Source organism: Scaptodrosophila lebanonensis, unplaced genomic scaffold (genome assembly GCF_003285725.1).
Source record: "Scaptodrosophila lebanonensis strain 11010-0011.00,11010-0021.00 unplaced genomic scaffold, SlebRS2 tig00000129-arrow-arrow-pilon, whole genome shotgun sequence".
Lineage (NCBI taxonomy): Eukaryota > Metazoa > Arthropoda > Insecta > Diptera > Drosophilidae > Scaptodrosophila > Scaptodrosophila lebanonensis.
Genome location: NW_022060583.1, coordinates 674,694 through 689,707, shown reverse-complemented (window position 1 = coordinate 689,707; position 15,014 = coordinate 674,694). Strand labels below are relative to the sequence as shown.

At 42.6% G+C, this 15,014-nt stretch overlaps 1 protein-coding gene across 1 annotated transcript; it reads left to right on the top strand.

The window, feature by feature from the left end:
* The first annotated feature begins 222 nt into the window (after positions 1–222).
* On the top strand, positions 223–923 carry LOC115628922. Its single transcript, XM_030525183.1, has 3 exons — positions 223–329; positions 399–551; positions 615–923. The coding sequence occupies exons 1-3, from the start codon at positions 263–265 to the stop codon at positions 866–868; spliced, it is 474 nt and encodes a 157-aa protein (XP_030381043.1). The 5' UTR covers positions 223–262; the 3' UTR covers positions 869–923.
* Positions 924–15,014: the final 14,091 nt, after the last annotated feature.

Here is a 15,014-nt window from a genome sequence, read left to right as displayed (position 1 = left end):
CGTAAAGGTCATGGATCCTTATGAGCAGATTGCTATGGAGCACCAAATGGCTCGACAAGAATTAAAGTGCATAGCGCTGGAGAACAACGAAGGTCAGCCCATTATTTAAAACTTTATTTCTAGCTCTAATATGTGATATGACGCATACTTTTCAGAAGAGAACTATGCTTCTGATGATGATATTGACGAAACCAGTAGCGAAGATAACGAGGACTCATATCTCAAAGCGTCAGATATAAACTACGAAAGTAATCACGATTATATGATTTGTGAGATGCCGCTTGAGTTAGGAGGTGTCGTAGAATGCATTTTAGATGATGAAAATACTAGTAAGTTATATTTATAGTCCTACGTCTTGCTTCAATTAATAAAACCGTCCTAATCCGAATCCTCTTTAGAAACGTACAATGTACAAATCCTTCAGAACGATGTTGCAAAATATATTGATGAAAATATGGAGGGAGGACTCCAGGAAGTATGTGAAGGAGAAATATATGATATATATGAAGACGAACTTGGAGGGCCCGTGAAATACGAAAATGAAGAAAATGGTGAGCTTAGAAAGCGAAAGGTTTCGTGATATAATTTGTTGACCATCACAGCAAATATTTCAGCTCACTATTATCTGAATCATATTGAAAGTGGGGAAGCAAGTGAGCAACTCAATATTGATGAATTGAAGTTTGAAGATTCGAACTCGGATCTTGTTCTAACTAGTGATATATACTCATATGACTTTTCGTCTATAACTGAAGTAGAACAAACCCAAAACAACGTCAACCCAATGCCCTCCGAGGAAACAGCTGTGAATGACGTCGACTATAGTGAGTTGGAAAAATACTTGGAGGACTATTTTAGCGATATCTAAATGTCCAACACTTTTTTTTATCATATCAACTAAACGCCTAATGTATTCAAATACTGCGCACATACATATTCCAAGCGAAATTACAGCTTTTTTTAATAAATTCAAATGTTTTTCTTTGAAAATTTCGAATAAACCATTTGAGCATTATTAGAACTTTATTTGTTTTAGAAGTTTCCTTTGCGTTTTTAGATGTGAGTCATTAAAGTAAATGCTTTCTAAATGAGTTTTTTAATAAAAAGCCACGCGCAGAGTTTGACAACATTTTGTATTCCCATTGAAGTATTACTATACTGAGAGCAATAGACGTTACAAAGCCTGAAATACCAACTGCGTCTAATTTTGTATCTACACAAACATCAAACAAGTAATCGCCTTCGATTTTTCGGCAACGTCAAGGTAAACGCTCTTGAGCTCAACTAATGCAATGGACTACATAGTATTTGCATAACGGCGCAGTTCAACCTTTATTTATGCAATATTTTAATGGATTCCTGGCACTGCATCTGGAGATTTGCTGAAAAGCTACTCTGCACTCTAAGCCCTGTCAAAACGGCTGCTGAAAAGTCTAAGGCCGTGCACTTCATTACAAAAGTGTGATTGGACTAAAACAAGCTGTCAGGACATGGCATCTGAAGATTTGCCATTTGTTTTGTTGTCACTCTCTGCTGCAACAGCTCCGACTCTGACTGCTGTTGCAGGGGAGGAGGTGTTGGCTTTGTTGACCGGCCAAAATGAAATGAAATGAATTGCCTAAAGTGCTGTGAGTGTTTAATTTAAGTGCGATGCTAACAACAATGGCGCCCAGTGGTGCTCATCTACGCTATTTTTCGTTTGCCTTTCCGCGCTTCCCGCCCTCCCTTTCCCATGCTCCCTGCATTCGCAGATTGGTATTTTTAGGAAGCGATGTGTGGCACATTGGATCGTCGCATTGTGCATCAAGAGGCAAGCAGCCGAATCGGCTTCATTTGTTGCTAGAGCTCCTGGTTCAAAGCACATACTAGTTAGTAAAGTACCAGGCAACACAGTGGCCCCGCCCCCTGTCGCACATGTGCCGCCGCCGCCGCCGCCCCCCGCACGGCAAGCGAAGGTAAAGCAAACTGAAATTGCACACCATTAGCAGAAGTAATAGCCGAAGCGACCGAAAGTGCACTCCAAGTAGTTTCTTATTGCAACTTTTAATGACTCGTCCTCATTCCCCAGCTGGCACACCTCAGTACACGTCAGGCCCGCTTGCTCCCTGCTGCCTGCTGACTGCTGCATGCCACCTGCCACCTGGCTGCTCTGGGGACTGCTATAAAACACGGACAAGTATTCCCCCAACAGCAACAGGAAAAATAAAATGCTGCTGCTGGACTTGCTTTAGTTTAGGGCAATTAGACAGCTAACTTAAATGGTTGGGATATAAATAGAACTTACTGACTGATGCTGACCCAATGCTCCTTACCACTTTACCATTTCTTGCAAAGTCACACAGCAAAGCTAGAAAAAATTGCACATGTCACGGCCAAGAGGCAAATTCAACCGAACTCTGTCTGTGTGTGGTAATTTTAATTGCGAGCTGCTTACTCTCTTCACTCTCAAATATACTTGTAGTTCTCTCCCTCTTCATAGATGCAGTCTTCAATTTCTTTCTCATGACAACATCATTTTAAAAAGCTCAATCTGAAATCATCTTCTGATTTGATGCAATTTCTAAAAGACCAGCAATCATAAAGAATCATAAACATCAATTTACAGTTTGAAATCTTAGTTTATTTTTGTTTGTGAAAGATGTTTTTTCATCTTTGTGTTTCCAATACAAGTATTTTATTTTATTTTATTTTATTTTATTAAAATCGGATGTAGATACAAATTAAAATGGCTTCTTGACAGCATCCTGTTCAGCTTGTTTTAGGTAAGTTTTGTACGCCTTTGGCTACATTATTGGCGTTTTAGTAAGGATCGCTATCTATCTATCCCTATCCATCCCTATTTTGCAAATTTAATATGGCCTGTGTTAGTCGGGGATAGTGTAGCTTTCCAACCGTGAAAGAATCCTTTAAATCGGTCCAGTAGTTTCGGAGCCTTTTCAATTCAAATAAACAAACAATCAACTCTTTCCCCTTTATAATAAAGGTATTGGCAAACAAGATGTACGTTACAATTTTAGCTTAAAAGCTAAGAAAGCTTACAAAATAACTATACAATAATGTCTATCAACGCCTCCGACACTTTTGGGGCAATTTTATTTGCCATTTGGCCAGCTATGCCCCGATTCAAAGCCACATGTTATCAAAGACGTTATAGACCAAAAAAAAAAAATAGTAAGTAGAGGAGAAAACTAAATTCTAATTAAGAGGCAATTAAATAATTAGGGACAACAAGAGATATAGCAAAATCTCTTGTTGGGGGAAATTTGTTTCCCAGTCCGGCAAGCTATGCCCTGACTCACAGGAAATAGTGGTCAGAGATTTCCCCGGAGATAACAAAAAAGGTCAACTATAGAGGTTAAAGAATAGAGAGAGTTCTGGAGAAAGTAAATGCAACAGTTCATGTAGTTGAAACACGTTCCTTTATTAAAGACTCCCCATCGGCTCGTCTAGAGTAAAGAAAGTGCTCAACAAGTCCAAGAACTTCTTCCAAATGGTCACACAGTATTGATGGTCTAATTAGCTTTAGTATTCATTTAAATGCTTGCGCAATTTATTTTTTTGCAGATGACCAATTCTCGCATAACTCGTGCACTAATATATTGTACTATATATTGTAAGACATTTTATAAATGCCTTCATCAAAAAAATATATGTAGTTGTCCAACATTTGTTTACTTGTACAAGCAAAAATTGTACGGACGCCTTTTGTGAATATTATATTTTAGATTATTGTGTTAAATAGCTAATACAAAATACAAAATGGAAAATTGGTCAATTGAATCAATTTTATAAATAAATTAAGTATACACACAACATAATTCGTATTTTAGCACACAATGCCACATACTCGCACTTTACGCATTATCGTTCGGCTGGCTCGATTTCATGTGAAATTAAAAACAGGCATATTCGCAACACATTTCGTTTATGAATTTAATCGAATTGACTAGTTTCCTATGGAAATATATTTATTCTATTTAGCAGCTTTCAATGCCCAAAGTGCACAACTAAAGCATTAATTATAATGTAGTTAAAGGGTACAGGACATTATTTGCTCGTACAACTTAAATGTTAATCGACAAGCTTAGAATTGCTCTGAGGCTGATTTCGCTTATTTAGTTTATATTTATTCGCGGGCTACTTAATATTATTCGAATTTAATAGGTTATTAGAATATTTGCTAACCGTATTTAATCGGATGTAATCAACAACAAGCCGCCGTCAAGTACCTCTTTAAGTGCTGAGATAAATGCTGTAGATATTTACACTGCGTATGCGTAATGTTTAATCCCTAGCTAGTCATAATGAGCATGCTTAGAGCGTACATTAACACGTGTAGTGTTAACTTAAGCTGGTGACTTTATCTAGTCACCTTTCAGCTCGTTAAACCTATCAATTCAGAATTGTGGTTTATTGGCAATCGACGGATATGCACGAGATGTTAATTAACTTTGCAATTGCATTCGGCGCGTGTGCTTAGGCAAAGAGTGTGGCAAATCCTGGGGCTTACCGCTTGCCACAGCCACATACATGCACACATATATACCTATACAGATACGTCTCTATATACACAGCTTTAGTGGCACAAATACACATAAATAGAAGCTTACATATGTCTTACTTAACGTTTGCTTTGACATTCATTATTATTCCTAATGCGCTGGCATAGAAACAATAAACAAAAATATTCGATGCTCTATGCCGGCAAACAGATTCAGCTCACACACGCACGAACATGTTTGGCTTTTGGCCATATTTTGGAAATGCTGCGCAACATTTGCCAGCAACATGCTGCGCTGCTTAGCAGACTCAGCTGGGAAATTTATGAGGGAATTTTTTGTTTGCAACACAGCTCGACCAACTTGGACGAAATGTGTAAAGCAAATTGGCCAACTGACTGGCACAGGAGGGCGTATGTTTGCGCAAGCATTTCAGCACAAATATACATTTGTATATGTGCATAAATATATTTATTTATATCTAACATTGGACTGTAAAAACTGCCTCTAAAAAGTATGCAAACAAATGCGCAACGCGGCGATTTCGGTGCGTATGAATTACAAATGAAAATGAAAACGACGCATTTACATACTTGTACATACATACTCCTACATACGCGTACATGCATGTATATGTATGTATGTATGTATGTATGTACATTCGAGTAAATCATTTGCACGATTCCAGTGTAAACATACACTCACACACGCAATCGGAGACATGCATAGACGCCCACACAGGAGGGCTCCTGGAGTTCCTGCCAGGATATGTGATGTGGGAACATGGCCATGCGTGCTTTGCAAATCACGTCGTAATATTTACAAATGGTTTCTTGTAATTAAATTAACACAAAACGTGACACTGTCACTGTCGCAGATTTTTAAGCGACACGAAGCGCACACTGGCGCGCACATAGATCTACACAGATAGAACGACAGACAGACAGACAAACAGGCAGACAGGCAGACAGACAGACACACACTCATCAAACTCACGCTCATGACAAAAGGCACAATGCTAAGTCCCAAAAGCGTCGGCAGCGTCTGAGTTGGCGACTAAAAATTGTACTTTCTTTACTTTACTTGCTCATTGCCGTTGTCTGAAATGAAATTTAAAACACAAATGAGCAAAAGTGCGTGCTGACTGTCTCTCGGTCTGTTTGTCTGCATGTCCTTCTGTCTGTTTGTCTCCCTGCCAGTTGCTCTGCCTATTTGTGCGTCACTGGGGAGCTGCTTTAAAGTGTAGTTAGTGTGTTGAGTTTATGGGGGAGGACGCATGTGTGACCGAACATGTCCCTTTATACGTACACACATACGTATAGTACATATGCATATACTCGTATGTGTGTGTGTGTGGGTGTGGCGCCTTACAAAGATTAGGAATGTAATTTACAATTTACAACATGCTCGCAAATAAATGTCGACTTCTTTTATACAGGCACTTATACCTGCATCCCCATCCTTGTCTTCAGCAACTTTTTGGCGAACACACACCTTGAGTGTAGCTCACGTACATACTACATCTCCCCCCCTTAACACACACACACATTTGTGCATATGTATGCGCGTTTGTGAGTGTGTGTGTGTGTGTGTGTGTGTGTATTCACAAAACGATACAATATGTGTATCAAAACACACGACTATACCACTACAATGCTCAACCAAAGGCGGTGGCAGCTTCATCAGCAACAGCAGCAGCGGCAACACCAAAAGATTGACAGTCGTTGGCGCAGAAATGCGCACACACATACACACACACACACACACACACACACACACATGTACAGCAACAAAAGTTACTTGAAAAGCGAACAAGAATAAAAGCGAAACAAACAGGGTGTTTGTTGTTACTGCTTCGAATGACCATCATCCAACCACAAGCCCTCTACGCTTACCCGTACTCTAACATTATTTACCTGAATGCTTAATTTAAAAAATGTATAAACTAAAATTTAGAACTATTGGTTTTGTATTTTACACGTATATATTCCATATTGTTTTTATGCCTTAATTCTTATTCTTATTGGTCTATTTGTACTCTTTCATCTCTTTCTCTCATCGCTCTCCCAACTCCATGTCGATAGCAATAAGACAGAGCTTCTAAATATTCGAAAATAATTAAAACCGGGTGTGGCTATCCAACAGCTGACCGTTAAAAAAAGACGATATTTTAATTATTACAATCCTTAGACAGTGTTCGAATTCTTCATGACGGACAACGAACACAACAATTTTATTTATATGGAACAAGACTTAAAACATTTCTCTATAAAGGGAAATACCTATTCTAACTAGAGGTTTCTGTTTGGCACAAATTAAACCACCAATATAAATGTGATTTTTTTAAAGTGAATAAATTTCATTTCATCAGCATTATTATCACTATTCTTATTTCCTATTCTGTTTGTTCAATCACCACGAAACTTTATAGGATCACCCATGGGACTATGTTGAATATTTCCATGAAATTTGATCTCAATCGGCTGAGCGGTTTCGGAGTCTATAGGGAACATACATACATACTTCCATTTTTATATTAGTATATGATCATTCGAGCAGCTTTCCGCAAATGGCTACAACTTGGCAGTTTAATCACAGATTTCAATAACTGCCATACCATACCACTAATTCTAATTCAACCATAAGAAATTTCTTACATAAAGAACATTTCGAAACCGAATCCCTCGTAAGAAACCTTAATTTGCAAAGTAATTTCAAATAAATAAATAATATGTATAATAAATATAAATATAATAATAATAATAAATATGTATAATAACATACAGGATCGCAAAAGTATGAAGATCTTATATCTATTTGCTCCTAAAAATATACTGCAAAATGGCTTCTCATTGCATAGACGCAATTCTGTTCAATATATTTATTTCTGAATGCTCTCAACTGTATACAATAAAGAGATTTTTTTTTAGGAGCACCCTGTATACGATTGTTTATACACGTGAAGTGAAAGAAATCTGGAAATTCCTTATCGCACCTTAGTGAGTGGCATTAAGTGGGCCTGTGCCTGGTTCTCGTACACCTTGTGCGCCTAGTGTTTGGTAGCACGCCCAAGTGGGCGTGTCACGACTTCTGCTACTCTTTCTGTTGCCACTGCCCGCTGCCGTCAATGCTGCTGTGTCCGCCACTTCCACTGGCAGTGGACGCTGCCGATTGAGTGCCCGCCAGCGTCAACATGAAAATATTTTCATGTAGCCAACTACACTATGTATTAATGGTGGTGAGGGGATATCTGAAAATGCACAGACATTCACTCACCCACACATTCAGTGCCATTCACTCACGGGAAAGCAAATGTTTCATGGACGTGCTGCGGGCTGCTCTGCACATTAGAGTCTGAAAGTTATCCCAAGCTTTTTTCCGCAGCATGTTGTCGTGAAGGACTGCAAAATAGTATAGAAACAAAGAGTTTGGTCCTTTAGGCAGACTTTAATGGACCCGATTGGGAGTCTATCGAAAAGGAACTGTTTTAAATTTAACTAATTAAAAAGGTTACAAAAGAAACTGCAAACTACTACTTTATGTATTTTAATACAAAGCTTATTTTGGTGTCATTACAAATATGCCAACGGCTAGTCCACTTTTCTATACACTTGTTATAGGCCTCAGCCAGGAAGGCGTTTAGTTTTTTTTTCCAGCGAATTACGTTTTATGGTCTCAATCGACTCATAGCGCATTCCCCGGAAACAGGAAAGAGTCAAATCTGGTGAAAACAGCGGCTGGGCGATAATGTTTGTTACGTGCTTGGCCCAAACTTCAGGCACAAGGTGAAAAATTCATGAATTGGTGTTCTGGCGAGAATGCGCTTCATACAAGTATCTAAGACATCAACGAGTTGAGTCAATCCATGAGATATGTTGAGAGTCTCTGCTATCTCTGAAGTGCCACCTCGACGATTTTCGCGCATTTTTTCTATGTTTTCTGCTTTCACGACTGCTTTTTGCCACTAATATTTTGCGTTCTCGATAGAGTATATTCCCTATAGTTCATATTAAAAATCACCAAGCAAACGCATAAACAAATAGCTGCCAAACCCACACTATCTGACATATCCCTGCAAGGTACAATTGTCCCAAAGCCGTTTTTTTGTTTGCTTTATGCAAAAAAAAGCTCATGATTTAAGGAGAAAACTATTTTTTTCCAGAAGAGAAACCAAAATTTTAATTATTTAGTGCAACTTTGAAAGTTTTGCTAAGACCTTAACGTCCACTGTTTATTTTAATGATCGTATGGTTTTGTTTGTGCCGAAATTTTCTCGGACTTTATTGTCTTCAAAAAATAGGATATTTTACTTAAAGTAAATTTGAAACATGGAAAAAAACATTCAAAGTATGTTTAATATAATTGTGTTTATTGCTGCTTTTGCAATGTGGAAAGTATTGAAATTCTGTAGCTGGGAAAAAGGGAAGGTCACCAGAAAAATTAAAATAAAAAAAAATTAAAATTATGAACTAAAGCATCGGATAAAGTTAAAGGCCAATTCCTGGTTTGATACATATTTACTTATTTACAGTTGAAGGAGCGCAGGATTGACTCTTATTTAATTCCTGTTTCAAGAACTTATAACCAAGCCAACAACGCTGTTTATTTATTGTATATACTATATAAGTTGTTTAGTGTTGTTGTGATGTTTGTATATCTTTTATATAAAAAGTACAAAAGTAAAGCATGTTACACGGAGAAGGAAGTACATACATATATCCCCATAATATATGTCTGTGTTAATATTCTTAGGTGCAGCATATTGCAAAGCCGGGGCACCCGACTTTAGCTTTTCCATTTGTTCAGTTATTGAATAATATCTCTGTATATATTAGTGGTAGCTTTGTCAAAAATGTGGACCCAGATCTGGTGTATGTTTAAATTTTAGTTATTTTAGATTGATTTAATGTTTAACCATTTTTTCAAATACTCTGAAAATGGCTTGAAAGTTTCATATTTATAAGCACTTCAGATCATAATAAATAATAATATTTGAATATTGCTTTTGTTTTTTTGGGAAATGTCTACAGTGCCTGGCTGGATGCCACTCGTAATGAAAAAGACTAAGACAATGCATTGCCTGCCGCAAATGGCGAGCTACAGGACTGCCTATAAAATTCCCATAAATCCTCGCACTGGAGAATAATGTTTCTTTTCCAAATCTTGTTACATTCATTACGGCATGAATAGTACTTAGTGCCGCTATATATTAACATTTATTGTTTTATAATCAGATCTCAATGAATTCTGGGCAAACTTTACAGAAGAAAACCTATGTGTCCTTCACCTCCACCACTGCTAATAACAAGCATTTGTGTTCGCCGTTCCCGCAAACAACAACAAATCCAACACTAACAATAGCAACAAAATCAAGGAGAAAAGGCATAATGAACAAAGCTGGCGACCGAAGCGAAAGTGAAGTGCATAAATTTTACACCTAATTAAAAAGTAAATGTTCTTTTATGCAAATCAAGTTGTAACTAAATAAATTACCTCACACCCCCGCGCCCAAAAAATCTGAAAACAACAGCAACACCAACAACAGCAGCAGCAGAAAAGAAATGGGGAAAAAGAAGCAGTGGATGGGATAAACGAAAAGGGACAGCAAATCCGCGAATGCGCGAAAATGAAGTTGAGAATCAACTAAAGTAATGCCAGGATGAGGGTGAGGATGAGGGTGTTGGTGCGGTTACTTCAGTTTTGTTGGAATTCGACACACCAACACACCAACACACACACACACGTACACCCATAGAGGAAGATACGCACAACCACATAAATATATTCAAGTTTGAAGCGTGCAGTTTATGGTTGGGTGTGCGTTTCTTTAGCTCGAGGCTTGATGGCCGCCAAACTCGGCAGCGTGTTAATCACACTTAATCTCATTTTTATTTCTGGGTCAGCATCTTTATTTATACATACATACTTATACATACATATATATATATATATATATATATGTATATACGTACATACTTTTTGCTGTTGTTGGTGTGGCTGTTGCATAGAAGGCAGCTAGACACGCCGCCACGCCCTCGCACATGTTCAACAAGGTAAGCACGAGGGCGGCAGAGGCGCCATGCCGTAAATATCCTTGACAAATCTTTTTGCCCTTTCGGCTCGCGGAGCGCAAATAAAAAGACATTAATTCGTAGTCGTTGTGAAGCGTTGAAGGTGGATCTAGAACGGGGGCTGTGAGGTACGGAGGTGGCAAAGGAGGGCGGCATCGGCCCTGCCTCAAGTGTTGCAGACGCCGCTTGCCTTTTTCGTTTTTTATGGCCAGGTAATTTACGTAACGAACCTGACACTTTCTAATTTATGGCATCAGGCGGCGTCGCACAATTTTGAGCTTCAAATGTTGGTGTGTGGAGCAGCAGACGCCAATAATGATAATAGAAATGCTAATAATTACAATAATAATAATGATTCTGCTAATCCGCAAAGAGGAAGAGAAAAGCATCTGCCATTTTCGTTTGCGCCCTGAACTTTGCAACAAACCTTACGAATGTGCGCCCTCGAATTATAAATATAGCCGAACAATTGCATAAAAATACGAGTTTCAGAACCACCCCCCCCCCCCCCAAAAAAAAAAAAAAAAAAAAAAAACCAAAAAAACTGACCTACCCGCTGCACAATCAGAGCTAAAGTGCATTAAATTTTACCCAAGTGGATTAAACTTAGCAATCACTCTTGATGGTAAATTCCAGCAGATCAGTCATTGCTGGCCCACTTCTAATTAATCCATACTGAGGAGTCAACCAACTATACAGATCAAGGTATAAGTTGATGGAGAGGAAAAATTATAAGATTCTGTTTTTTTCGAATAGCCGTACAATCGGAGAACACTTGAAAATATTTCCAAATTATTGGCAAAAAAAACCTACTGCACGACTAGGAATGTAGCTTGGCTCATGTGAGTAGGAGATAATTCTAGAGAGAGAGAGAGAGAGAGATTAAAGAGAATACAAGAATTTGTAAAATTATGAACTTCCTAAATGGTTTGTAACGACGCGTTGCGTAGCAACCAGCTGTGCGTCGTCACGATGCCTGAGTAGGCGAGTAGCTTTAAGAAGTAGTTTAAGTATTAAGGGACCCCAAAGAAGATTGAGGTTATATCCGACCAAGTATAGAGAGAAGCGCGTGGATTTACGATGCTACGAACGAGCCAGACCCACGCTCTCACCACACCTGCTGCTCCTACTGGTGGTGCACCTGACGATGACAACCCAACAGCACCGGCTCCAGCGAATGCGCTGGCGGTGGCAGAGCAGCATGCGCCAACACCAGCCGAACGAGCTGCGTTGCAGAAAAAAGTAGCGCAGTGGAGCGTCCGATTCGACGGCAGCGGGGACCCAAGGACGTTCCTCCGAGACATAGAGGATACGGCAGAGATGAGCAACGTGCGACTAGATCATTTGGTGACAGTATTACCGGAGGTCCTGGTCGGCGAGGCAAGGGAGTGGGAGTGGTCAAGGCGCAATTTGGCACAACGGTGGGTCGAGTTCCGCCAAGATCTACTAAGAGAGTATCCAGCAGGGCCCCATATAGAAGAGCGCCGGCGGGAGGCATATAACCGGGTCCAGGGTGCATCAGAGACACCTAGAGAGTATGTCCGAGCGATGCGACGGCTGATGCGCAGCGCGGAGATGACCGTACAGGAACAGCTGAGGCTCGTCCACGCCAACGGGCTGCCAGTAGTACGCGCCAACCTCCGCCTGGCGGGCGAAGAAGTGAGCTCGCTCGATGGGTACGAACAGGCGGCAACTAGCATATACCAAGCAGACTTGACACGGGCGCAGACGGCCGGTAATGGTGAACCAAACGCCACGCGTCCCACGCCAATACCACAGCCGATACCACAGCCGGCAGGCAACCGACGTCACCGCCGTGGGCGCCGCGGGGGGCGTCGAGTACGAGAGCGGCAACAGCGGGAGCAGCTGGAGGAGCAACAAAGACGCGAGAGGCGGCGGCAGCAGGAGCAGCGGCAGCACGAGCGCCAGCGGAATGAGCGTGAGCAGAGCGAGCAGCGCCGACGGCTGGAATGGGCCATGCAGAGCGTAGAGGCGCGCCTGGCTTACGCCAAATGCCTACAAGAGCTGCATGTGCGACATACGGTGTCGCATGTGGCGCAGCCTCAAGTCCCCTGGCCGGTGTTTGTGACGTGGGGCAGGGAGCCCGATGGCACGGCCAGCGAGCAGCCGATGGTGGTCCTGGAGAAGATCGACGGCCCCACAAAGCCCATTGGTTGGGTGATGTTCTCACAGGCGGAGGCGCATGGCTTGCGACGGATGGCGGGCGTGGGAAGACTTCCAATGGTGACGCTGGCGGCCGTTCCCCCCAACCGAATCATGTTCAACCTAGGGAGGGGGGACGTGTAACGACGCACGGCTACCAGCTAAGTTGGAAAGTAAGATTTTTAGTTTGAGTAGAGTTAGTTGGAGTTTGGGCCTGACCAAATCACACGCACTGAAGCGCTCTTTGTTATTTTTGTATTGGAAAACTCTATGAATTAAAGACCACGTGGAAACATACTTTGGCAAATCGCCGTCTTTATTTTGTGGATTTGACTCAACGCTTTGGGGTGCCATATGGGAGTACGCCGAACCTGTGCGCGCGTTGCAGACCGATACCACTGGCCTGGTCTGTATCGCGACGTAGCGAAGTATGTGCACCAGTGCCTGTTGTGCCAACAGCAGGCAAGATGCATTTCAAACCAGCGGAGGCAGCGTGGGACGTCGTATGCGCCGATTTCGTAGGGCCGCTGCCGCGGTCCAAACGGGGCAACTCGTACCTACTGGTCCTTGTGGATAAGTTCAGCAAGTGGGCGGAACTGGTCCCCATCCGCAAGGCAACAGCGGCGGCAGTGAAGCTAGCCCTACGAGAGCGGATCCTGGCGCGGTTTGGGACGCCGCGAAAACTCATCACAGACAATGGATCCCAGTTTACAAGTCGCGCGCTGAAACAGTTCCTCACTGAGGCAGGCATACAGCAACAACTGACGGCGCCATATACACCTCAGGAGAATCCCACGGAGCGGACCAATAGAACAGTCAAAACATTGATCGCTCAGATGGCGGACGGGCAGCACAACACGTGGGACGAACAACTGCCGGAAGCACAATTGGCCATTAATACAGCACTTTCAGACGCAACGGGCTACTCACCGGCTTTCATCCTATTTGGGAGAGAACCAAGGCATCCACGCACACTGTACGGCAGGGATCCAGACGCCCCTGAGGCAGTACCAGGTAGCCCACAAACACACGCGACACTGGTACAGTTCATTGCCCGAATAGCGAGGAGAAACCAAGTGGTGGCCAGTGAGGATCAGGCGCGCCAGTATAACCTGCGGAGGCGCGAGTGGCGACCCCGACTGGGCGACGAGGTTCTCGTGCAGCATCACCTGTCTAACGCCGCGTAGCAGTTTGCGGCCAAACTGGCGCCTCGCTTCGATGGGCCATTCACAGTGCTTGCATTTGTATCCACGGTCATAGTGCGCTTACGACCAGTAGCAGGCGGCAGAGCGAGAACAGCACACGTGCGAGATCTGAAGGCGCTGAATGCAGACGACAGCAGCGACGACGAGTGCAGCAACAGCAGCGGCGGGGGGCGGTATGGGTACCGCGACCGTGCCATTGGCGATCCCTAAACAGCTACGGCAACAGCAGCCAGCCCCAGAGCAGTCGGTATAACAGCAGCCAGTCCTACAGCAGCCATTACAGCAGCCACGAGACAAGCAGTCAATTCAGCAGCAGCCGGTACAACAGCTACGGCAACAGCAGCCAGTCCTACAGCAGCCACGACAACAGCAGCCAATTCAGCAGCAGCAGGGCGCCAGCACCAGTAGCAACAGAATCCAGAGGATGACGACACGCCAGCAGCACCGGCAGCAGCAACAGAAGACCAGCGACAAGGGCATCAGTAATAATAGCCGCGACGACCGCCATATACATCACAACCACAACACTTCCAGCAATTCCCGAAGACAAGCACCACCCGCTGCAAGCGCTAAAGTCAACAATCACCACCATATTCCAAACCCCGGAATTTGAAATTCAAACACGCGGCGGAAATGGAGAGCGAAGACAACGAAGCGACAGAATGACAGCGCGAGCAGCTGACGGTGAAGGTACAGGTGGCGTCGACAGGTGGCCAAACGCGAGGGGTGGCAGCGCTGCCACCCAGCTGCTACACATCTGCCTTTCGATTATGGCGCGGTGCTAGCAAAATTCAAAACACCACCGATCGGGCCGTTCGAACCCTTGTGGAAAGGGGGAGGTGTAACGACGCGTTGCGTAGCAACCAGCTGTGCGTCGTCACGATGCCTGAGTAGCTTTAAGAAGTAGTTTAGGTATGAGAAGAAATAAGGAGTTTGAAATTGGAGTTTGAGTGGGGAGTCTTGGCTTGGAGTTGGTTGAAAGCGCATTGAAGCGCAACGACTTTTGAGTTTAAAAATAAAAGCACATTGTTTGAACTATATTCACGGCATACCGCCGCCTTTTTGATTGGGTCGCC

What these genes read in the sequence shown, in the direction of transcription:
- LOC115628922 (XM_030525183.1), top strand. Translation starts at nt 263, where the DNA reads ATGATTTGTGAGATGCCGCTTGAGTTAGGAGGTGTCGTAGAATGCATT. An exon ending in TTTAGATGATGAAAATACTA is followed by an intron (nt 330 to 398) that starts GTAAGTTATATT and finishes AATCCTCTTTAG; the next exon opens with AAACGTACAATGTACAAATC. An exon ending in ATACGAAAATGAAGAAAATG is followed by an intron (nt 552 to 614) that starts GTGAGCTTAGAA and finishes CAAATATTTCAG; the next exon opens with CTCACTATTATCTGAATCAT.